Source organism: Thamnophis elegans, chromosome 2, assembly GCF_009769535.1.
Source record: "Thamnophis elegans isolate rThaEle1 chromosome 2, rThaEle1.pri, whole genome shotgun sequence".
NCBI classification, from domain to species: Eukaryota; Metazoa; Chordata; class Lepidosauria; order Squamata; family Colubridae; genus Thamnophis; species Thamnophis elegans.
This window is the reverse complement of record NC_045542.1, coordinates 76,992,312-77,018,967: the sequence shown is the minus strand read 5'-3', so window position 1 is coordinate 77,018,967 and position 26,656 is coordinate 76,992,312. Positions and strand designations below refer to the sequence as shown.

At 40.0% G+C, this 26,656-nt stretch overlaps 1 protein-coding gene across 2 annotated transcripts in view; it reads right to left on the bottom strand.

Annotated features, from left to right (window-relative positions):
* The window catches only part of SH3PXD2B (SH3 and PX domains 2B), a 136,411-nt gene that overhangs the window by 27,299 nt on the left and 82,456 nt on the right, over positions 1–26,656 (bottom strand). Inside the window, exons 5-7 of one of the 2 annotated variants that reach the window (XM_032210310.1) lie at positions 20,050–20,141; positions 6,432–6,457; positions 694–732 (exon numbers count right to left, since the gene is read on the bottom strand). In XM_032210310.1, the coding sequence (XP_032066201.1) occupies positions 694–732; positions 6,432–6,457; positions 20,050–20,141 (157 nt within the window). The remainder of the gene's footprint in view (positions 1–693; positions 733–6,431; positions 6,458–20,049; positions 20,142–26,656) is intronic. The other variant, XM_032210311.1, reaches the window with a different exon arrangement.

The following is a 26,656-nucleotide window of genomic DNA, read 5'->3' as shown; positions in this document are numbered from 1 at the left end:
CCTTTACGTGAATCGGCTTGCTTTAAAAGCGCTTTTTAAAGTGCCCTTTTTTCTCTGCGGTCGTTGTTGTCGCGCTGCTGATGACGTCAGTGACGCGCTTTAATCGGGCGCGCTTTAGTGGACCGCGGTTTTGTTGTGCCACGGCCCTCAAGAGACCTCAAAAGACAATGGCACATCATAATAATAATAATAATAATAATAATAATAAATTATGAATAATCAGAGATAGGCTTATTCAGATTAAACACATGTAATTCAATCCTGTGATTAGGCATTAAGACATTTTCTTCATCTGTACTGTATGTATAAAAATAAACATTGGAAAAAACAGCGGTGATTTATCCAAATCCAATTTAACCATACTACCTTTCACCAGATATCCCAAGTCATTTTCATTCAACCCATTATGAAATTTCTTCCCAGATTATCACCAGAGTACTGACACCGCCACCAGCAAAGCAGAACAGCTACTACTACCTAGTTAGCCAAAAATCAAGCAGGTGGTGTTTGATTATGGTAACTGTCGTATAGTGTCGATTTTTTAATTATTATTTTTTGGTCCCACGCTCAACCTAGAAGGAAGCAGTGGTCCTACAAAGCCATGACTGATCAGAATACCCAAGAGAAGCAGCAAGTGTTGCTCAGCAGTTAAGGAAAGAAAGTAAAGTCTCAAGTAGTATGCTTTGCTCTTACTATCTCTCGGAAGGACAGAAGCCGTTGTCTGGATATATCCTGATGAAAGAACAAAAATGATGGAGAATGGCCATGAGGAAGGTTCAGGAAAATATACATTCAGAGAAGGGAGAGTATTAGGGAGGTTAATTGTATGCCAATTTGGACTTTCAAGTTAAGGAAGATATGTCTACCAACAGTGAACTGATTATCAGAGTTATGAATCCTTGTAAAGCCAAAGCAAACACATTCATCTAGGACAGTGATGGCGAACCTATGACACGCGTGTCAGTGCTGACACGCGTAGCCATTTTGGGTGACACGCACATGCTCCCCAAACTTGTTTCAGCTGCAGCTCTCAGCCTGGGCGGCAGCGTCACACAGGCTGTGGAAGGAGGAGGAGGAGGAGGAGGAGGGAACCAACCAAAGAGAGGCTTTTACCGGGTCTGCGCCCCACAGCCAGGATCGTCCTTGCGCCTCAAGCCGCATTTCTTCCTGCAAAGCCCTTCGGGCAACCCGAGAGTTCCGCTTGACGCCAGAAGGGCTTTGCAGGAAGAAACGCGGCTTGAGGCGCCAGGACGGTCCTGGCTGTGGGGCGCAGACTCGGTAAAAGCTCTCTTTGGTTCCCTCCTCCTCCCCCTCCTTCCACAGCCTGCGTGACGCTGCCGCCCAGGCTGAGAGCTGCCGCTGCCGCTGCTGCACAACTGAGGGAGGGAGAGGGAAAGCAGAGGTAGCCTCAAATTCCACCGTTGGGACAGGGGAAAGGGCTTGTCCCTCAAGAGTGGGGGGGGGATAGAGGTGGGAAGAAGGGGCCCGGCCTGTCCCCAGCGCCCCCCACAGACAGATTACGGATCGAACGCTTCTCTCTCTGCAGCCTTTTTCTGCAAGTCCCAGCTACTCAGCGGGGCATCATCATTTCCGGGGGGTTGCAGTTTTCCAGCTCAGATATCAGGATCCGCCGGGATTAAGTGGGAGAAAACGCCGCTGGCCGAGCGGAACAAACACATCCAAAGGTTAATCTTATTTTACGAAAACACAACTTCCAAAAGTTGATCGTGGCCTCCGTCAAGAAGCTCTTCCCCCACCCCCACCCATTCTGGGGTCTTGGTGTCCCTCGGCTAAGATCCACCCCGGAAAGCAGAATGGGGGCAGCCCTCCTGTAATTCTGGCTGGGTTAAAGAGCAGGGATGGAGGAGCCATATCACACCTTCATTCAAAGGGTGGGGAGGGGGAGGCCCGATAAAGTCCCTCCCTTGGGGTGTCTGAAGTCCCAGCTGAAGCAGCCGAAGGAAAAAGGATAAGCATCCGTCGCTGCCCAATGGCGCTTGGGGTAACCCCGCTGGGCAGAGCCAGTCGAGGCTCATCCTGCAAATGAGGGTTTCCTTTGGGGAGGGCCAGGTGGTTTCAAGCACCCCAAACAGCCAATCTCTCTCTCTCCGTCCCCCTTCCTTTGCTCCTGGGGCTGCAGAACTTTCCATGGGCTCAACAGTAATTGAGTAAAATTCTAAGCCACTGCAGTAGCTGCTTTTTGGTTTTATTTTTTTTAATATTTATCAGTCTCTCTTTTAGTTGAAGAGTTGAAGTCCACAAGGCTTAAAGCTGTCAGGTTTGAAGACCCCTGGGGTTTTTTTCCTAAAGGGTTAGGGGTGCAAGGTTCTTGTAACTTGACAGCTTTAAGACTTGCACGCTTCAATGCCAGAGTTTCTGAGCCAACATTTTGGTTGCTAAGCAGGACTGTTGGTAAGTGATACTGATAATAATATCAAGGGCAACATACGAAATCGACTGATGAACAAAGAAGTTACTAAGCAGCTATGTTAAATAATTTGTTTTTGGTTTATTAAATACAATTATATTGCAATTATATATTTTTGTAGTTTAAACTATAAATTGCGCAAAATTATGTTTTTGTCGAAGTGACACACAACGCGAGTTATGCTCGATTTTTTGCCGATTTTTGACACACCACGCCAAAAAGGTTGCCCATCACTGATCTAGGAGCAAGAGATATGAACTTGGGAAAATATTACAGAAGAAAGAAAAAAAAGGTCTGAGGGATAAAGAGAAAAAAATATTCAATTATTTTTACTCTTGGAGGTCCGTATAATGGATAGATAATTGATTCTATTTTTTCTCATATAAGAGTTTGGTGAATCAGATTTTAAAAATGTGAAAAGTGACTTCCCTTCAATTCAGTTGAATTCCTGCTGATTATGTGAATATATTCAGTTTTAGTTTTTTTTTAGTTTAGTTTTTTTCATTTATAGGCCGCCCTTTTCCCTGAGGGGACTCAGGGCGGCTTACAATTTATGGGAGGGGGATGCAAGACAAGACATGAGACAGTACATAAGTAAAAATAGAACACAACATTCATTCATCATTCGGGTGGGGACGGATTAGAATCTTTATCCCCAGGCCTGACGGGATAGCCAGGTCTTGAGGGCTGTGCGGAAGGTCTGGACGGTGGTGAGGGTGCGAATCTCCACGGGGAGATCGTTCCAGAGGGTCGGAGCTACTACTGAAAAGGCTCTCCTCCGCATAGTTGCCAGTCGACACTGACTGGCAGATGGAACTCGGAGGAGGCCTAATCTGTGTGATCTAATAGGTCGTAGGGAGGTAATTGGCAGGAGGCAGTCTCTCAAGTACTCAGATCCACTACCATGGAGGGCTTTATGGGTGGTAAGTAGCACCTTGAAACGCATCCGGCGATCAACAGGTAGCCAGCGCAGCTCGCGGAGGATAGGTGTTATGTGGGCGAACCGCGGTGCGCCCACAATCGCTCGCGCGGCCGCATTCTGGACTAGCTGAAGTCGCCGGATGCTCTTCAAGGGCAGCCCCATGTAGAGCACATTGCAGTATTCCAGCCTAGAGGTCACAAGGGCCCGAGTGACCGTTGTGAGAGCCTCCCGGTTCAGGTAGGGTCGCAACTGGCGCACCAGGCGAACCTGGGCAAATGCCCCCCTGGTCACAGCTGACAGGTGGTGGTCAAAGGTCAGCTGTGGGTCCAGGAGGACTCCCAAGTTGCGAACCCTGTCTGAGGGGTGTAAAATTTGGTCCCCCAGCCTGAGTGATGGAACACTAGCCAAATTATTGGGAGGGAAACACAACAGCCACTCAGTCTTGTCCGGGTTGAGTACCAGTTTGTTAGCTCTCATCCAGTCCCTAACGGCCTCGAGACCCCGGCTCATCTTGTCCACCGCTTCATTGAGTTGGCACGGGGCGGACAGATACAAGTGGGTATCGTCCACGTATTGGTGGTATCTTATCCCGTGCCTCCGAATGATCTCGCCCAGCGGTTTCATGTAGATGTTAAATAGTAGGGGGGATAAGACCGAACCCTGCGGCACCCCATATGTTAGGGGCCTAGGGGTCGATCTCTGCCCCCCAACCAACACCGACTGCGACCTGTCCGAGAGGTAGGAGGAGAACCACTGCAAAACAGTGCCTCCCACCCCCACCTCCCGCAGTCGTCGCAGAAGGATACCATGGTCGATGGTATCGAAAGCCGCCGAGAGGTCAAGGAGAACCAGGATGGATGCATGGCCTCCATCCCTGGCTCTCCAGAGATCATCGGTCAATGCGACCAAAGCGGTTTCTGTGCTGTAACCAGGTCTGAAGCCGGACTGGAAGGGGTCAAGGTAACTAGCTTCCTCCAAGGACCGTTGAAGCTGGAAGGCCACCACCTTCTCAACAACCTTCCCAACAAAGGGGAGGTTGGAGACTGGACGGTAATTGTTAAGAACGGCTGGATCCAAAGATGGTTTCTTCAGGAGGGGTCTCACCACCGCCGCTTTAAGTGCGGAGGGGAAGTGCCCCTCCCAAAGGGAGGCGGTAACGACCGCCTGGATCCAGCCTCGTGTCACCTCACTGCTGTTGGCAACCAGCCAGGAGGGACACGGGTCCAGTACACAAGTGGAGGCACTCACAGCTCTTATGGCCTTGTCCACATCCCCAGGTGGTTCAGGTGGTTCTTATGGGAAGAACAGAAAAGCAGTTGGTCATTAGCTTTTTCTCAGAATTATTTTTATAATTTTCCAATCTAAACAAGTCTGGAATGTTCTGTGAATTTTCTATCCACATATTTACAGATCCACCCCTGCTTAATAAACATATGCACAAACTAAATATTCTCTTCCTCCTCTGAATTATGTTGATCTGGCAGTTTTCTAGGACTTTAGGATGAGCTTTTAAAACAAGAATCAGTCAAAGCCAACAAACAGTTGCCACCTGCTGTTCAGGAAAGTGAAGATTGTGCTAGCTGTGAGGTTCGAGGGATGTGTCCGACTGATTTCTCTTGAAGAGCAGAGGTGTATATCGTTTCTGACTCCTACCCCATGACACAATTAGAGTCATAGGAAAAGATCAACATTTAAAAAGCAGTCCCTGGCCTTGCTTGCAATGGATCTACCTAACATCTCCCCGTGTGATTGATATATTTAAATGGAGTACATTTAATGGGACAGATTCACTCAATCTTTACGAAACCAAGGGAAATGGTATGTCTGCAATCTGTCTCAATTAACCTATTCTGCCTTCACAACTCAGACGGTATCATTTGTTGTGGAAAGAAAACCAGGAGGAAAATACAATGCTAAACAATAATCACATGTGTATTTCATCAAATATTTGCTGAGCCACCAGGCATCGCCAAGTTCCTAAACCAAAACAAAAGTTTGTGTGTTTGAAAAAAATGCAAGTGATTGTTTTGTTTATTAGAGGAAAACCTCAGGGTGAACTTGTTGGGGGAATATTGCTGTAGATTTTATTTACTGGGATCTGAAGCAATTAACCTAAGCAGAATAGCTCAGTGGGAAAAAGACCTTGGTTTGTTTTTAACATAAAACCAAAGGCACAAAAGAAAGGCAGAATTTAAACTTTTGCTAAACAACTAGAACTACTTTAACTACGTTTTTCTAGAACTACTTTTTAAAACTTCTTTCCAGGGTACGCAAGTACACTTTCTTCCCACTGTTTACTCACCTCAGTGGTGATATCACAAAGAAACCCATTACAATGTGATGCAAGCAAAAGCAGATCCCCTCACACACATCAGAGGTGGGTTCCTACCAGTTCGCACCTATTCGGTAGAACCGGTTCATCAAATCTACCGAACCGGTTAGAAGAGGTTCCACCAGTGGACCCGGAAAGCAAGCCACACCTACAGAAGAGGTTCCAACATTTTTTGAAACCCACCACTGGTCCTTGGATATGATTATTCTACACTCTCATGCTCATATTTATAAAACTCAGTGGCTCTGTGAAAGGTAAGGATGACTTTGTGATGCAATCAGAACATTGCGTGTGTTGAAGTTGTTTTAAAGCAAACCAAAGATGCCTTTTAAAAAACAAGTTTACATCATATTCTTATGCATGCCAGTGCTGTGTGTGAGGTAATTTAAGGTGGTTCTGACAAGTGTCGTCGGCACAGATATAAAAAGGGGCAGATAAAAGATGAAACCTTCCTCCACATCCATCCCTTGACACCTTTTATTTTTGGCATATGCATTTCTGCCTTTCATTAGCTTCCATGCTGAAAGTGGAACAAAATGGAGATAATAAAAAGGTAAAAAGGTAAATTCAAGCAGCAATTTGAGAAGAGTTCATTTAGTTTTTTCTTAGAGATGGTTCCAAAAGCATGTAGATCAGTCAAGCTCTGTAATGGCCAATAGATGTCGGCAAATTCAAATAATTTTGTAACAGATCAAAAGAGTTTGAAAAGAGATAAATATTAAGCAGAAAAGTACAAGTAATGGCCTTACCAGATCGCTTCTTTCCAATTGGTTCACTGCGGAGAAAAAAAAATTAAATCAGTAAGATAATGAAATAACTCTGTCAATCTGAATGAAAGTGGATTTATTCCAAGAGCCAGAAAATAAAAATTCAGACCTACAATGTAGCCCAGTCACTGACTGTTTGTATACAGTTCTGCACATCAGTTGCCAATAGGATGCTTAAAGATTTTTCATTTTTTCTAAGAGATTCTTTTGATTTTCTTCTGAAACATTCTGACACAAGAATGCACACAAATCAGCTATCCCTTTCCTTTTGCTGCTCCCTAAACACCTTTGATTGCTTTTCTACAAAAGTCCAAATAAGAGGAAAAAAAATAAGGGATGTATATTTTTTGGAGAGCTGTAGAGTGATATACGGAGAATATTTTCCTGGCAACATGAATTTTATATGAATTTTAGAGAAATGGCTGATATATGTGTTGACCGCAGACCAAAAAGGATTGTGAAGATAGCCCACATCAAAAATCTATTGTCATATGGCTGTGGTATCTTGGTAATTAGTGGTCCTCACTTCCAGAAATATTTAGAACCTGGGAGTCTCAAAGTTGAGTGTGGAAAATATTGTCTAACAAGTCATATTTTCATTTGAGGACAGATCAGTCTATCAGAGATCATACTAATTTATATATTGTCTATCCACTGTTTGTGAAAACCAACCTGACAAAAAATAAATATACCAACCAGACCAAATATGCTTCATATATTCTCAACTTCCCTGCTTTCCAAGCCACTAAATACCATTTTGTGGGTGTTTTATTTCTACAACATTCTAATTGCAACATTTTGCATGCAGATGTCTCTGATTCACTTTACTTTCCCAAGGACTTAATACTGTGACATAGTGACACCAGCTCCTTTGCAGATCTGCACTCAGTAGACATAAAGTATAAACAAATAAACCTAGGAACTGAAGGTAGAATGTTTTTCTTTCCATTTCACATAAACCACAGATTTCCTGTTCCCATAAAAGATTCCCTAAGGTTCTATTGGTCCACCAGCATTAATATCTTAAACAATATTCATCTCCTGTAACAGTTGCCCAAATGGAATGTATAGAGGTGATTATTTATAGCTGGACCAATAAAAGTGTGTCTAATCTAAGGCTTTGCTTTTTAATCTAAACATAAACTTTTTCAAACAAATGTTCTAAAATAACATCCAGCTCTACAGAATGCATTTATACCAATACTTTTCACATAGTATATTTTACTTTATAGCTGCTAGGAATTTTTTTTTTTTTAATTCCGGCAACCGCTTCCTCCGGATGTTGAAAATGGATGCTGTATGCTGACTTTGCATAATTATATATGCATACCTATATTTAAAACTGCAGGAGATGAGCCAGTTAAGATGTTAACAGCTGTCTGTCAACAAACAAGGAACAAGACTGTGGCATGGAGACTGGATAAAAACAGATGCTTATACAGTATTGAATATAAAAGAGACAAGCAAGAGAATTATGCAAATTACTGAGCCATTGCACTAATTTCTTACCCAAGCAAAGCTCTTCTGTAGATCTTAGAAAGAAGAGCACAGCCATCACTAGGCAGAAAAGTGCCAAATAATACAAGGGTTTCAGAGTGGGGCTGAAGCCAATGTAGGATGGACAATGGTAAGGTTAAGAAAACAAAAAAAAGGATATTTACTGGTGCTTTATTGACTACTACGTGGCCTTTAGTTAGAGTTTTCAGTTAATTGGGGGAAAGGGAGACATGTTAGGGATGATGGATTAGGAAGGAATGTGTTTTTCTGAGTGTAGCCAATTTGCTTTCAACAAAGTTTATTTGGTTGTGCTTTATGGTGGAAATACACAATTTGGCCGTTGGACCTTAAAGACCCTCTTTGCTTTTGTATTGGACCAAAATGATTCATCTGACAGAGCCTAGAGGTGAGGAAAACACAACACACAAAACTAGTGAAAAAGAGAGGGAAACACCTTAACATTTAAAAAAAAAATCCTAAACCCAGTTTTGTTTCATCCCAGGTTATCATGGTCCAGATCAGGGGTGGGTTCCTGCCAGTTCTAACCTCTTCTATAGAAGAGGTTCCACAAATCTACAGTGCCATTTAGAACCGGTTCCAGCTCCCTCTCACATCTTCAAGATGAAGAGTGAGAGGAGGAATTCTGGGAGTTGAAGTCCACAAGTCTTAAAGCTGCCAAGTTTGAATACCCCTGGGTTTTCTTCTAAAGGGTTAGGGGTGCAAGGGTCTTGTCCCTTGGCATCTTTAAGACTTGCATGCTTCAAATGCCAGTTTCTGAGCCAACATTTTGGTTGCTAAGCAAGAGCGTTGTTAAGTGAGTTTCACCACATTTTACAAGTTGGCCACTCCCACCCGGTCACACGACTGCCAAGCCACTCCCACTCAGTCACATGGCTGGCAAGCCACTCCAACCCAGTCACATGGCCGGCAAGCCACTCCCACAAAGCAGGCCACACCTGTAGAAGAAGTTCTAAAAAAATTTGAAACACACCACTGGTCCAGATCCCAAATATAGAAACAAGGAGGATCATAAGAGCATTATTGATTATTTTTGTTTCTTTGAATCAGTTTTGACTCTGGACGATTGCCTGGACATGTCTCCGCAGGAGTTTTTTTGGCAAGGTTTTTGGAAGTACTTTACCATTTCCTACTCCCTAAAGCTGAGAAAGATTCCCTAGCTGGTTTTGTGCCTAAGGCAGGACTAGAACTCATGGTCTCCTACATCTAGTCTGATGCCTTAACCATTACACCAAAAAGATTCTCCAGGACAGCAGTGGTCCCCAACCCTTCCAGCTTTGTAGAGCGGCAGTGGCAGCAGTGGGCAGTGGCGGCAGAGAGAGGGGATGGTTTTGTGTGCACAACCTAATCCCACATAAGCACAAATGGAGGTTTGACCACTTGCCCAACCCTGTGCAGTCCGGTTCCCAATGGGCTGAAGACCAGGGGTTGGGGACTCCTTCATAAGAGCTTTTGGTTTAATATATCTGTTGCCTTTTGATCTAGCTTATTAAACATATTAAATGTAAAATGTCTTTCTCCACTACATTTACAAGTAGGTAAAGGGAGGCAGGTTGTTTGTTTACTTGTTTTTGTTTCTCAGACTTTCAACAAGAGACAAGGCAACAGGTAAAACATTAGCAAACTTCACAGAGCAGCTTCCTCTCTCCATCCAGTGCCCCCAGCAACTAAAGGAAGCCATGTGTTATACGAGCGCTGAAAGATAATGGAGAAAGGCTAAAATCAGAAGAAACACCCCCAATGCACTACAGGGATTTGGGTGTTTTAAGAACTATCTAAAGGTTGTTTTGTGCTTTGTTTCACTTTTGTCTGAAAGGGGATGTAGTATACTAGTTAATGCTTTGTTCTGTTTGGTTTTCATAAGAAAATAACAATAGTAGGAAGGTTTTGCCAAAATTGGGAAAACCTTGAAACAAAACCAACATCTCAATAGGCTACAAACACAGAGACAGATGGAGAGAGGGAGGGGGAGGGAGAGAGAGAGAGGGAGGAGGGAGAGAGAATTTGGTCATAACAAAGTGAAGCTCAAAACAAAAATAGTTGCTCTGTTGCTTCATTATTTTGGCCAAGCTTGGCTAGTGTAACAGGAAACTATCAAACTCATATTGAAAATCCTGGTATCAGCGTTGGGCTTCTAAGAACCTTAGAATGTTTAGAGAACATTTCTCAAGGGGAGAAAAGTGATTCTTTTGTGGCAAAGATGGGATCAGTATCGGTCCTGAACTTGAAAAAAATAAACCTACAAGAGTTACATCAGGCAAAGCTTCTCTTATTAAGCCACTTTGTTTTCTGATACAATGTTAAGAATCAGAAAAAAATATGAAATGCAGGAATAGAACAGACAACTCATTTGAGTCTCTTTTTAAGAATATTTCCTCTACATTCATCTGATTTTCTGGATATACTCGGAGCCACTAAACAACTAAAGAAGTGGATTGGTTGCTGCATTTATCAGTCCTGCCTGTAACTAAGCTTGTCTCTCCAACTTATCCCCATTGATAGGAAAAAACTGTCTTCAAATCTAGATCCATTTGTAGTTCAGTTCAGTTCAGTTCAGTTCACTTTATTTGTATGCCGCCCTTTTCCCTGGGGGGACTCAGGGCGGCTCACAGTTCAAAAGGGGTGGGGGAAGGACAAACAGTAGCCCTTGTTTGTCCTTCCCCCACCCCAAGGTGGCGCAGTGGTTAAATGCAGCACTGCAGGCTACTGCTAGATCAGCAGGTCAGCGGTTCAAATCTCACCGGCTCAGGGTTGACTCAGCCTTCCATCCTTCCGAGGTGGGTAAAATGAGGACCCAGATTGTTGGGGGCAATATGCTGACTCTCTGTAAACCGCTTAGAGAGGCCTGAAAGGCCTATGAAGCGGTATATAAGTCTACTGCTATTGCTATATTGCTATATTGTGTTCTATTGAAGTATAGCCGCAGATCTGAAGAATCCTGAAGTTTTCAGAAGACAACTACAGATAAGCAAGGAGGAAGCATGTTCGGCAGATTCAGGATATTGCTGGAGGTAAGGGAGACTAAATGAGGAGGAGGAGATCAGGTCCTTTCAGATTTGTAGTGTGAGCAGAAGGTCTGTCCCTAGAACCTGAAGAAAAATGTTTGCTCATTTCGTCTTGCGGAACATTTTTATTGTAAACTGAGAGGCATAGAGAATGAAGCACTGATACTCCAACCAATTGGTTTTCACAGCCACAGAATGACTGCTGAAAAAATTGGTAAGACTTTCTTGTGCATTTGAGCAAATCCCAAAGTCAAAAGGTCTTCCTGGACAGATTTCTCCTTTATGGTCTTTCCCAAGAAATAAGGAGTACAAGATTTACCAGAAGACAAAGGAGCAAGGCAATGAAAACAAAGATAATGTGGATGGTTTCTTTTGTTCTTGATAGAAGACATTTACAAACCTATGGATAAACTAGGCTTGAGATGGCTTTTCCTTTCAGGGTCATGCTCTAAATAAGTAATCCAAGTTTAAATAAATGAATGTTGCAACCCCCCTCCTTCACACACTTTGCACTACTTTTGGATCAATTCTGCCCCTGGCCTTCTTGTATAGCTGGTTTTGCGGACTAAGCCAAGTGTTCTTCTGACAGTTTATCTAAAACAGAATAGAGTTGGATCTCATCCTATCTTCTTTAGTCCTTTTTCTATTAGCTTTACTTTTCTTCACCAATGTCCTAACTCCTATTGGTCAGCTAGAGAGAGCTAATTGGTTATTTTCAGCAATACAGTACTGAACCTGACAAAAGTAAAGATGACTGGTTTCAAGGGATATATTGAAGCCTGGTGAGAACTATCTATCCCCTCTGATGAGGTGGCATCCAAATACAAGCAACAAGGAGTAAATAAAATTGTCTGCCTGGAGAACTACTTGCCTCCAGAAGTTGTGAATTTTCCAACACTGGAAGTTTTAAAGAAGAGATTGGACACTCATTTGTCTGAAATGGTATAGGGTTTCCTGGACTACAAGAATTCCAAGGTCCCTTCCAACTCTGTTGTTCTGTTCTATTCTATTCTAAACTAGGCCCTTGGATTGTTACTGAAGAGCAAAGTTAATATAAAGGCACAGTTTACATGATTTAAAATGCCTCCTTCTCCAGAGAAAACAGGTAGAAAATCTACTCCGACATGGCTCAAAGATATAAGCGAAGGAATTTGAGAAGCGGGATGGCAAGTAAAAGGATTTAAAAGATTCCTTTGCTTCAGGACCTGCATCAGACTTCACTGGGTTTTCGCAGTGGAGGGAGGAATGTAGAAACAGTGGTGAGTACCGTGGGTGAAAGGGATTATCCAATCCATGAAGACATTGCTACAGCTGACTTACAGGTTAGGTCCTCACATGTTGAATTTAAATAAAACCACGGCACAGTAAACTGTGCCTTGAGCTCCCAACATGTACCAAAATAGAAATTAATATAAAAACACAGTTAACAAGACTTTGAGTGCTGGATGGCACCGCTCTTCATTTTTGTCAAGATCCTCGTTTAGAGGATGCCTATCTCTTTCCGACAGATAAGAGTGAAATGTTTCTGGGTCAGGCAAAAATAGAATAAAGCTGCATGTGCCTTTTAAATCCCATTTAGAAAAGACTGAGTTAAATAACAACCAATTCAAATAGTGTTTTTTTTTCCTCATCTCTTCTCTCTTTGACTTGTAAACTGTTTAGATGAAATGACCTTTTTATATAGAGTGCAACATGGTTCCTTTCTTTGTATTTCTGTGACTGACGTCCCGGGGGAAGAGAGGAAGTGCTCATATCAGCTCACTTCATAGCATTAAGAGCTTCCAGGCAATGCATCTTACTTGTGTTTTTGCCTTGACATATGCATGGAATTTCATGGGCAATGGAAAGGATCCCTCATTCAAAACTTCCCTGTACTTGCTCAGCACTTTTTCCACTTTCTTTCCTATAATTAAAAGTATATTTTAAAAAATGGCACAGCACAGAATGCCTTCTGGTTAATAGAGCAGGACACGTTCCATTTGGAAGCACCCACCAAATACATCCCGCTGTTCACTGACATTTCAGAACAGTGTGTGATTGATACGGATGAAATTATATCTGGCTTCTTTCCTCTGGGTCTAAGTAATTTTAAGATCCTCCAAAGTTAATTTCCCACATATTGGCACCTACTGAATGACAACCCCAACTTCCAACTAGGATATATCAGACAAAATTACTTGATTTTAATTTGAGTTGGATTCTGGAAGTGAACAAGGCATGTCTTGGCTGGGTTATCTAAAGGAAGTTTGAACTGGCCAATCCTGAAATAGCATGCAAGGTCCTTGTTGCTGTTTGTTTTGCCACCTGTATTCTGGACCATGCTGCTCCTGGATGGTTAAAACCTCCCAAGAAATTGCATGTGGTTGGGCCCAAGCAGCAATTAATGCCTCTTTGCAGGCAATAATGAAGGAGGTGATGGTATACGCCCTTCTTAACAGGCTACCCTTTAGTCCAATCTCTGATCTTCCCTTTTTTAGGGAGGTTTGTAGAGAGAGTGGTAGGTGCCCAACTCGGATCCTTTATGAAATGGATTATCTAGATCCTTTTCAGAGTTCATGCTGAGTTATAGCACTTAAATGGCATTGGTTGCAATTTATGAATAACTTCTGGAGGGCTTGGTGTGCCCATCTTGGCCATCCTGGATTTCTTGGTGGCATTTAATATGGTATCCTTCAGGACCAGCTCTGGCAATTGGAAGTAGGAGAAAGTGTTTTACAGTGGTTCTCCTCCTTCCTTGGTGGCCAGCTTCAGTTGATGTTGGGCCCTAGGCTTATATTATGTTAGGTACCTCAATCTTCTCATCTCTCCTATTTAGTATCTAAATGAAGCTGCAGCATGGAATGTGGTATCATCAATAGACAGATGATACTTAGCTATACATCTACACTCCAGATCATTTAATGCAGTGTGTGTACACAGTAAGGGCCTGAATGAGGAGGAGATGATTGTGACTCAATCTTAGAAAACCAGAGGGAGTTTTTGCTTCCCCCTCAAGAGTGCATTGAGTTGTCACCTTTGACTCTTGATCAGGTGGCACTTCCCCAGACAGCTGGTGATATAAGGATAGTCTTTACCTGTGGTTCCCATTTGAGAACCTAGTAGCACTTATGGCTAGAATAACTTTCGTATAAATTCATCTCATGGATCAAATGTGCCTATTCCTAGATTGAGGAGCTTTGCTCACAGTCACTCATGTCTTAGTTACTCCCTAACCAGACTCTTGCAATGTGCTCTACATGTAACTGCCTTGAAGACTACCTGGAAGTTACTACTCCAGAATTCAGTGGCCTCTGTATTTCTAGGTGCTCCACATTTTGCCCAAGGTAGCCAGCTGTGGCACAAACTGCACTGGCTTTCAGTCTCTTTCCAGGTACAATTCAAAGTGCTACCTTAAAAGCCTTGAATAATAGGTGGAGAAGTTATTTGTAACATGGCCCTGAGGGCGTCTGTTCATTGTACCAAGTTAGATAGCGTGGTCATGCTTCAAATCTCTTTCCTGAAATTCTATCATTTGTTGGGACCTTTGAGCCAGGTACTGCAAATGGTTGATTCTTAAGTAATAAATAGGAAAGAAAATCTTTGCATATTTTTTATGAGTTTAAACACTAAGATTAACATTCTGAACTCCCATACCAAAGACTCCTGCTGCTGGGTAAATAAAATATAAACATTATGTTCCTCCCAGTCAGTAATCCTACAGATCTGAAGATAAGGAGCCACAAAAAAAATGTCTCTAAGGCATTTACCATCACAGTTCTGTTTCCCACTCAAAAAAGATGAAGTTGCAGATTAAAAAATCCCCATCCCCATCTTCCTCCCCCTGCTCTACAGTACAAATCAAAGTGCACCATATTTATAGCATTCCTTTTAAGGAGAATGGCTCTGCCCTTTCTAATGTTGCTAGGCATAGATTATTATGATAAATGGATGCCTGCAAGACATGTTCCTGGAATGAACAAGGAGTCAGCAAGGAAACTAATCTGTTCTGTCTGTTACTTCTCTCTGGTTGAGCAGAGCAGATTGTTTTAATCACCACTTAGCACTTGCCCAATGAAAGCTCCAGGCTTTCAGCTGAGGACTCTTAGTAGCTGAATGAATCCTTTGACTCAGCAACCTCTTTGTGTCCTGTCTGATGCAACCTCTGTTTCTTAACATGAGAAGGAAAGCCTCTTAAACAAAGGAAAGACAGACTGCAAAGAACCACAGAGACAGAAGTGGCTGTTAAGTCCATGTCTTCTGCTCAGTGCAGGGATCCAAATTGAGGTGTCCCAAAAATGTGCCTGTTTAGCCTCTGCTTGAACTCAGCTATGAAGGGGAGGCTGCCATCTCTCAGGGCAATTGGTTCGACTATCCAGCTGCTTTGTTAGGACACACACCCCCCTCCAAGTTTCAATTAGTGTCTACTTTCCTGTAATTTAAATGTATTATTCCATGCTTGGCATTCTGGAATAAGACATATCAGGTCTTTCTGAAATGCTGTGATACTTTTATAAACACATCTTACAGTTTTACTGCTTTCTAAAGAGTGGATGTTCACATTGGTGCCTAGGAAGCTACAATGCACAGGCAGTCTTCAAATTATGACAATTGAGAAAGGATCTCATTGCTTAGTAAAGTAACAACAATCTTGGCAGTTCTGGTTTCTGTCATAACTCTAAACTGCATGGGTCATTAAATGAGAAGCATAAGTCCCAATTAAGAGTCCAGAGATGCCACAAGGGGGGAAGTGCTTTGGGGTGGGGGGGGGGGAGGTTGAGAAGGGCCTTTACAGACCATGCATGAGCTTGCAGATAGCTTAGGAGGCGTCATGCAGTCTGTGCACAAGGACAGGAAGACCAAGAAATGGAAAGTATACACAAGGCTGGGAGAACTTACCAGAACAACTTGTGTCTTTTCCCACTGACTTTGCTTGTGGGAAACTGGCGGGGAAAATTGCCAACAGTGATCACGTGTTGCTGAATGTGAGCAGGTTGCCAGGCACCTGAATTGAAATCACATGACCTCCGGGATGCTACAGAAATTTTGAGGACCGGTAATAAGTACCACTTGTTCAGCACTGTCACAATTTTGAATAGTTGTTGAAGAAGTAGTCAATAGGCAAGGACTACATGTAATTCCTTACATGCCTCTTACATAAAAGTATTGTATTAGAACAGGGAAAGAAATCACATTGTAGCCCATCAAACCATCCAGATCATTAAAGAAAGAAGCAGGAGCCCAGGTGAAAAAGTTTCCAAGGCAACATCTTGATCAATTCAACGTGGCAATTATGTGTGGGAAGCTAATTAGAAAAGAAACTATTACAAATACTCTAATACAATATTTTGAGCTTGTGTTCCCATTTAAGGGTACTTCAATAGCAGTGCAATAGACTGGACATGACTAATTATGTACTCTCAAGTTGCTATCAACTCTTACTAATCACACAGATAGATTTTCTCCATGATGATCTGCCTTTAACCTTTCTTTCAGGTCTTCCAATGGTATACATATTGTCACTATAGTTAGGTCTATCTACCTAGCTGCTGATCATCTTCTTCTTTCCTTCTATCTTTCCCAGCATTAGAGTTTTTCCTGAGAGCTATGTCTTTGCATAATGGATCCAAAGAGGGATAATTTGAGCTTGGCCATTTGTGTTTCAAGTGAAAAGTCCAGGTTGACTTGTTCAATGATTCATTTGTTTGTTTTCTTGGCTGTCCATGGTATTCCCAAGAGTCTTCTCCAACACCAGAGTTTCAAAGTATCAGTACTCTTCTCATCTTGCTTTCTCAAAGTCCAATTTTCACTTCTACAGAGAATTCCAAAGAATATCATGGCTTACAAGATTCTGATCTTTGTAGATATAGACACAATATTTGAATATATTTTTTCAGGGCTTCATGGCTGCTTTACCAAGTGTTAGCCTATGGTGTATTACTTGATTATTGTTCCTTTAGTGTTGATGGTTAATTCAAAAGGCAGAAAATATCTGTTACTCCAATGCCTCCATTGACAGTTCTCAGGCTGGGTCTACCAACAAGCATTCATTTGGTCTTTTTTATAATTAACCATAGCCCTATTTTTTTACTGCGCTTCTTGACTTTTATTATTACAGTCTGCAGACCCTTTATGTTTTTAGGCTTTCAGGTTAGTGTCATCCATATACATGTTATTGGTGTTTCCAATATCTCCCAAACCAATGTTACCATACATACAGTCCAAATGGCATTGGAGAACAGAGTAGAAGAGTAATTCAGCAAAGGTCAAAGATTCAGTCTACAAAAGATGTAGATTCACAAATACTAGAAATCAAGAAGTGAAAGTAACGAAGAAAGCACACATTTACCTGTATAGGTAGATACAGAAAATTCAACAATTTTATTAACAATTGTGGCTCAGCTCAGTTCTATAGGGAGGTACGAAGGGAGGGAGGGAAAGCCCATTCAAGGTTCTCTCCTACAGCAGCAAAACTGAATTTCAGAAAACATAAAGCCTCAGCACCTATGAAACAATCTCTTTCTATTATTCTACTCCTCCTTTGATAAGGCAAAAAAAATATGGTTCTATTCTAAAAGCAGCCATATAAGTGTCTCTATACTATTCAACAAGCCTGTGTTTCTCTTTGTGTCTTTCAATGCATTAGCTGATGAATTGACAGAAGGAAAGGAAGCTAAAGGGGGAAAACCCAGTTGACAAAAGAAAGCAGCGTAGTTAATAGGCTCTGGGATTTTGCACCAGTTGAATCAAATGGCTGAAGAGAAACAAATTGGCTAAGCAAACAATATGAAAAAGGATGAAAGAAGACAGAAATATAAAGTTTTCAAAGACAGATGCAGAAAGAAAATCTAGCTGATTGAAAACAATTCTTTGTAAACGACATGGGTGTTGGAAGGATCTGTGCTAAGATACAGAGAATAACAACTCTTCTAATCTATCCAGTAAAGTATTTCTCAACATCAATTTGCACAATATCTTTGCATAACTGTGCATTCCATACAGATGATGGTGAATGGGTTATATTTATGCTCAAAATGGTTAACAAGCCACAGGCAGCTGATAGTCACAAGGCAAATGTTGCATCAGGCAAGGATAGGCAGAGAATGGATTGCAAATATCCTTGTTTTGCAAGGAAAACACACACATGTGTTTGCTGTTTGTCAATATAAGTTACTCAAGAAATTAATAACAAGAAAATGCTTTTTGCTCTTGGTTGTTTTAAAAAAAAATATAAAACAGTTGTATACAATTAGACATGGTAATATATTTTCCTACTGCTGAAGTTTATAACTTTATAACTCACTGATATATGCCCATTTTCATTAATAGAAAAAGTAAGCAATTCCAAAATTCATTGCTATTGGAACAGCATAAAGCACCATGAATGGCAGGTTTAAATAAGATGCTAAAGTGACCAAAAAAGAATAAGTGAGAAAACAAGTAACTGGCATTTTACTTCTAAGTGTGAAATGGTTGAGACATAGGATACAAAAACTGGTGGGAGAAATAATGTATCCTTTCCTCTGAAGTAGTGATTTAGATCTTGTCAGCAGCAGTGGTAAACTCACAAAAAATATTGTAGCACTGTTTTATCAAAACAAAAAAAAACCTTAATACTGAAATGCAGACTTAAGATATGCTCCACAGCCACTCTACTAAGTGAATTTTGACAGCTGTAAAGTGACAGAGAACGTACTAACAAGCCAACTCGATAGCTTCAAATACAAAGAGAATATTTGTAGCTCAGGTTTGAATTGTGAGGTTTTTGGTGCTCTCTGAGCTTGGTTGTTGTCTTGCAGAGGTTTCATTAAAGATAACATTATCACTAGTTGGTAATGAAACCTCTGCAAGAAAACAACCTCAGAGAGCACCAAGAACCTCACAATCTTCCCTTTCCGTTGTCTGCCTATCACACTCTATCCTCCTTCCATCACTTTGTATTACAGTTGGAGAAAGGTCAGATTATTGTCTACAAAGGTTATCTATAGAATTTGGTTGCTACAGAGTGTTTACATCTTTTGAAAGATCAGATAAAATATAACAACTTGGGTCTTAAAACGATTCTAATTCCCCTCTTTACTCTTATCATTACAAGAATATGATTATCAGATCTACAGCTCTCCCATCCTTTCTGTTTTTGCTTACCAAAAAAATTGAATGTAGGTAATCACTCAGTAGTTCTACAATTCCAAGATTACTTCTCTCTCTGCCAGAAATAGCACTCTTTCTGCAAATACATCAGCCTGCATATTCTAAAACACAATTGTTACTTAATTCCCCAAAGAGGTAATCAAAGGTTTCAGTTAAAACTTAGCAAGCCTCTTCCATAGTAGTAAAACCTGGCTTATAAATACATGAGACCAGACTCCAAAGCAATTAGATAGATGCAGTCAACTTGGGTTCAGCTCCAGGTGACAACATGAACAAACACGTATCATCTTCAGTAAGCTTAACATTTGAAACTCCACTATCCCTTCTAGAATCCCCTGATATCAACATATACAAAAAGTTATCACCCTCTGTTATCTTTATGAAGATGATAGGTAACATTTTGTGTGCAATGGACAGATGTCAGAAATACAACTGTTTTGGTTTAAAAAAAATAGATTTCAGGTTTGTCTAAGCTAATTTATTTTAAACTCTTGTACAGTGGTATCTTGGGACTCATCGTTAATTAGCTCCAGGAGGCGTGATGAGTATCGAAAATGATGAGTACCAAACAAATTTTCCCATAAGGAACAATGAGGTGAGTCACAATGCAGCCAACAGCATTGAGTTTTAGCTTGTGTATAGAGTAACAAACAATAAATACCAGGACAAAATTTTCATGTTAAAATGCATTGAGTACCAAATCCAATGAGTTTCAATGAATTTGATATTCAGTTGAATACCAAAGTACTACTGTATTTATTTTTGTTAATAAAATATTATTGCAAAATGTCTATTTTCTACATACAATGGATAGGTCTGACATTCATTTTTACATTTCATTTTTCACGGATAAAAATCTGTGTGTTCTCATTCCCTCTCTCAATTTACTCTCTCTCTCTCTCATACACACACACAGACACAGACAAAACTATAACCTATTTACAATAACTTACTCTTTAGGAGGATTTAGGTCCTCTGGCCTTGTCTCAAAAAACCGAAGAACCTCATCACACTGAGAGATGTATGGTGGCAGCTGGATCAGAGCCTGAAAAACAAACACACCTGTGATTTATACAAACATTGTATTTAATCAAAATAGTAGGCACTTGGAAATGCATCAAAGGCTGACTGTCAGCTTTATGAATGGACATTTTAATGAAAAACAGATAGTATGGACCCCATTTCTACTGCCTGGTAAAAATTGAAGGTTTAGAGATAGCAATAAAAAATATACAGTTATAGACTGAATAGAATAAAGCCAGAACATTGATGGGAACAATTGAAGAGAAAAAAAAAGTTTATGTATGCAGTAGAAACAATGATTTGAAAAAAAAAGTTGATTGAGAATTATAGGTTCAAAGTTGAACTATGGTTTCAACTACAAGTCTTGATCCTAATATTTAGGCCTTTGCCATATATTTGAGTTCCTGGGCAAATTACTTATCTTTTAATTCATCAGTTTGCCCTTCTGTTAAGATTTATCATTATTATTGCTTATCATGTTGTGGATAGATGCCCATGACATTTTTACAAAATTAGAATTTTAAAGAGATTTTAAAGAAGATCTGTAATTGGTAACATTAACTTTTCCATTATGTTCAGGAGTCCTCAAATGTGTTTATATACATCTTCTTGGTAGAAATTAAACTCTTTTCTACCATCTTATTAATCTCTTTTACAGACCACTTTAATTGTCAACAGAATTGTGTAGATGAGTGAATAGGAGAGAGAATGAGAGAAAGTGGTTTGTTTAAAGACAAAGGGTTCAATTTTGTGTCTTGCTTGTTTTGACATTGTTGAAAACCTATACATGTACTATGTAAAGCATGGGCTATTGTTTAATGCGTAAATTCTATTACGACTTCATCAACAAACCACAGCATAATATAAAGCCACTGTTTGCAGAGTGAATAACCGCTTGCTGAAAGCAGAGAGAGACTTCACAGCTTCTCAGGCTTTGAAAATGCCATAAATATTTTCTGGAAATGTTACAGAAGAGAAACAGAGAATCTAATTAGTAAAAAGGAAGACAAAGTTTAATTTTAGTTTTAAATGACTACGCTGTCTTAATTTTTTCACATAATCCAGATTTTCTTTAACTTTCATGGATCTACTTCAAATGGCTTAATTACTAGCTGGAACACTCCAGAACTCCAATGTAGAAAATAACAATTCTGCTCAATTCTTCTCAGTCTCTTATTTTCTTCCATAAAAATTAAATTTAGCTTTCAAAATAGCATGTTATAGTCATAGATCTGAGTCAATTAGCTCATATCATCACCTATTTTTTTCATGAATAAAAGCAAACATGTATTTTTCTCCCCAACTAGTACTCTAAAAATTACATTGAAGGAAAAGGTTTTTTTAAAAAAAGGACAGATGCTCTACATCAGGGGTGTCAAACTCGCGGCCCATGGGCCGGATGCATCACGTGATGTCCATGCTGACCCCCAGTTTAGCAAAGGGGGAAAAAGTTGTGATACGTCACCTGACGGCAATGTGACAACCTGAGTTTGATACCCCTGCTCTACGTGAATCAAACAGGAAAAAATGAAGTAGCCCCTCTAAGAAGTTGGAAACATAGTTACTTGGCTACTGCTCAGGGAACTCAACCAAATCAGGAAACCGACTCCACAGGACTAGATTTAATTAGAACTGTAGTTAACTGAGATAGGTTATAGTAACAGGATCTTGCAAGCCTGAATATGCTTTACATCCCCTCCTCATACATCCCAGTGAATCAAAGAGGAGTCTGCCTGAGTCTCCTCTGAAAACTATCTTCCTTCCCAGCAGTTAAGGAATGTTTCAGCCCTCTTTGCTTATGCAATAGTTTTTTTTCTTTTTTCCTCTAGTCCTTCATGATTCTCTACAAGTTTCTGCTTAACTGTAAATGCAGGCATTTGTCTAACACAAGATATCTATGTTATCTTTCTACACCTGTTATCCTGCCAAAGATCCAAGACTTTTCAAGCTACAGTGTATTTATGTATGTGTGTTTGTGTGTGTATGTGTATAGCATTTGTGCTGATAAATAAATAAAGGGAGACTAGTATAGATCTATTTCAAGCTATTTAGCTCTCATCAGCTAGCCATACCCTTACTGAGAATCGAACTTGGGCTGTATTACATATTATTTATCAGCACAATTGCAACACAAATGTAACAAGGCAACATAAAAAAAATGGCTTTCTGCCTGGATGGCTCCCAGAGTGAGCCGATAGACAGAAAAGGGAAGCAGCATGCTTCCTCCCATATTTGGGCATACCAGGGGTTGTGACACAATACATACATACATACATACATACATACATACATACATACATACATTCATTCATTCATTCATTCATTCATTCATAAAGTCACTATTGGAGGAGGTCAATTACTAACTACTAAGGGATCCGTATTAGCTATCCATAATCTCATGCTTTTCAGATATGTTTGGGAACCAAATTGGAGAATTCCTACTCAGTTAAGGCTAGAAACAGACTCACAACAGTTCTAGAGAGTACTAAGTTGAGAAAACTAAATCTATTCCTTTAAATTCACTTTTAACTTTCCCAATATGAATAATACATTCAGGCATATACCGATATTTTTTTACGTAGAGCAATACTAGATAAGGATATCTTTAAGAAACAAAAAAGGAAGATTAATCTACTTGAAAGGAAATAGCAATACCAATAGCACTTAGACTTACATACCACTTCACCGTATTTTACAGCCCTCTCTAAGCGGTTTACAGAGTCAGCATATTGCCCCCAACAATCTGGATCCTCATTTTACCCACCTTGGGAAGAGGGAAGGCTGAGACAACCTTGAGCTGGTGAGATTTGAACTGCCAAACTGCAGCTGAAGTAGCCTGCAGTACTGCACTCTAACCACTGTGCCATCGTGGCTCATAAATGGTTTTTAATTGCTCTTTAAAATGGTTAATTTTAAAAATTTACATAACTACAAGAATTATAAATTGACTAAAATTCATGTAAACATTTTTAACCAACCAACAAATCTCTTTCACTGTAAAATAAAACAGACCCAGCACTGCATAAAACCTAATTTATTTAGACATCATTGGGTTATTAGGCATTTTAAACCTGGAATTTGATTGTTTATTTATTTTTCTCTTTCTCTCTCAATAAAAAGAAGTAACTTATCAATGAGAGATGAAACTTTGAACTAAGGAGAAATTTCCTGATAGTGACAGCAATTAATCAATGGAATGGTTTCCCTCTAGAAGTTGTGGGTGCTCCATCACTGGAAGTTTTTAGGAAGAGATTGAATAGCTATTTGTTTGGAATGGTATACTTGAGCAGGAGGGTTGGACTAGAAGACCTCCAGTTTTCTTCAAACTTTGTTATTTTATATTCTGCTTAGCATTTGGGGTCAGCCACTATCAACATGATGGTAAACCTGCTTTTCATGTAGGTGTCCCCGCCCAATGGTCAAAAGCATTCCATAACGTCATTCTGAGGAAGCTTAACTTTTTTCTTTTAAAACTTAAAGGATGCCTAGCTTTTCTATTCTATTTCTATTAAATCTCCTGTTCCTATGCAAAGGCTATTTATTCTTGGGTTTGGGGGCTATGATACTACATTATTGAAATAATTTCTTTATTTTCATGAAAATATTACAAGATTATCCTTGGAAACAATACTTCCTTCCCCTTTTTCTCTCTCAAGAAAATAAAATAAGAGAAGTGATAGTTGCTTATACAGCTTGTCAAAAGGACGTGGTTAATCTTAAGTCTTGCAGCATTCAGCAACATTGGTAAATATTCACAACCACAGCAATTTCCATGTTTTATTTTGTTTTTTACTTATATGGAAAGATTTTCCTCCTGTCTCTCATGAGAGAAAGCACTAAACCAAGGATATTACTACTGCTGAAGTAGTACTTATATTGGGAGAAACTGGAATTGCTTACATACTGGTTTCATAGCATTTTTCAACCTACTCTCCCTAGTCACCAAATGCATACAGTATGTACCATTAGTTGGAAGGCAGTGCAGAGTTTATGAGACTCACCAACTAAAAAAAGAATGCTAGAATGGCCTATCTAACAATTACAATTACGCTAAGTGTATTTGGTATATTTAATGTTAAGACCTGGAATTGTTGTTTAGAAGCTGGTTCAATTTTGCATATATCCTTGTCTCCCCTCCGTGAATTTTCCCAAAAGAAGCAAATATTTTAGAAACATATTAAATAAAATGCAATTTACTTGGGGCCATGAAAGCAAATTATGTAGCAAACATACTACAAACATATAAATGATTAAAAAAAGCCAGGATGATTTCTTCATGTGTTTTGTAAATGATATTACTGTTGATGAAAACTGAAACAGATCTGAATTTTCTGCAGCCATATCATATTGTGGAATTGTGTTCAGTGTGCAATCAACTATTTTTTCGAGTTCATTTTCAAAAACAGATCCAGGAAACTACAGAAACACACCCAGGAAACTACAGACCAATCAGCCTAACATCAATACCTGGGAAGATACTGGAAAGGATAACCAAAAAACAGATCTGTGAACATCTAGAAACAAAGTTATAACTACAAGCCAGATCGGATTTGTTAAAAACAGATCATGCCAAACCTATATTATTTCATTCTTTGACAAAGTGACTAAATTAGTAGACCAGTGAAATGCTGTGGACATAGTATACTTAGACGTCAGCAAGGCATGCAACAAAGTAGACCATAACTTACTTCTTGGTAAGCTAGAAAAATGTGGGATAGACAGCATCACCACCAGATGGATTTGTAACTGGCTGACAAACCATACTCAATGAGTCATCTTTAATGGTACTACATCTAGATGGAGAGAAGTAAGCAATGGGGCACCACAATATTCCATCTTAGGCCCAGTACTCTTTAATATCTTCATAACTGACTTAGATGACACAATAGAAGGGGAACTCATCAAATTTGCGGATGACACTAAGCTGGCAGTAATAGCCAACACCCCAGAAGACAAGCTCAGGATCCAAACAGATCTTGACAGACTTGAACAATGGGTCCTATCCAACAAAATGAAATTGAATGTGGAGAAAAGCAAGGTTTTACACTTAAGCAGAATAAATTAAAGGTACAAGTGCAGATTAGGGAAAACCTGGCTCAAAAGCAATAACTGTGAGAGAGACTTAAGAGTCCTAGTAGACCATCACTTAAATATGAGCCAGCAGTGTGTGGCAGCAGCCAAAAAAACTAATACAATCCTTGGTTATATAAATAGAGGCATAAACCAAAATCAAGTGAAGTAATAGTACCATTTTATAAAACCTTAGTAAGGCCATACATGGAATACTGCATCTAGTTTTGGTCACTACATTACATGTTGAGACTTTGGAAAAGGTGCAAAGAAGAGCAATTAAGATGATTAAAGGCCTGGGGACTAAAACATATGAAGAATGGTTGCAGGAATTGGCTTTGACTAGTCTTGAGAAAAGAAGGACTAGTGGGGACAAGATAGCAGTATTCCAGTATTTAAGAGGTGGCAACAAAAAGGAATGGCAACAAAGCACCAGAAGGCAGGACAAGAAACAATGGTTGGAATCTAATCAAGAAGAGCAGCGATCTGGAATTAAGGAGAAACTTCAGAAGTTGTGGGTGTTTCATCACTGGAGATTTTTAAGAAGAGGGTGGACAGTCACATGTCTGAAGTAGTATAAGGTCTCCTGCTTGAGTAGGGGGTTGGACTAGAAGACTTCCAAGGTGCCTTCCAGCTCTATTCTGATTGATTGGTTGATTGAAAGTAATCCAATTCACATATCTCCCATCCAATAGCCATGTTTTTGTTTTTATTTTTCAAGAATTTTGTATTTGTCTTCATTAAATTTCATTAAAAAAAAGTTCAGGCCATTTCTCTAGCCCATCAAGATCCTAGAGGAATTTGCAAACCCATTCAATTTTGTGCCACTTGCAAAACTGTAAGCATTCCTTCCGTGCATCCAGATCAGTAATAAAAATATTAAAACAGTTGAAAACCTAGGACTGCACCTTGAGGAGATAGATAGCATTCTCCAATGTGATAGGGAGCAAGTCAACTATGATTTTCAAGCCAGCAATAATTTCACTTGAAAGTTATCTCTATCCCTAGAGCATACAAAATCAGATTGTGAATTAACATCCCATTAGACATCGTACTTCATCAAGGCATTGCTGAAGTCAACATACATTAGGTGAATAGCATTAGCACAATCTATCAAAGGCACCCAATCGATACACGAGATAAGGTTAATCTGGAAAGATTAGTTCTTTACCACAGGTAAATACTGCATTGTTGTGAAGACACTTACACTCCGATCTCTTTATGGTCTGCTCTACAATCCTCCCAGGTATTGATGTCAGACTTGACAGATCTATACTTTGTGAATCTCCCTTTGTTCTCTTTTTGAAAAAAGGAACATCTACTTGCTTTCTTCTGGTCATCTGGCACTTCATCAGTCCTTCAGGATTTCTCAAAGCTAAATGCATAAGAGTTTGGCTATACCACCAGCTACTTTCTTCAGAATGCAAAGCTACAATTCATCTGATCCTACAGATTTATTTTTCCAAA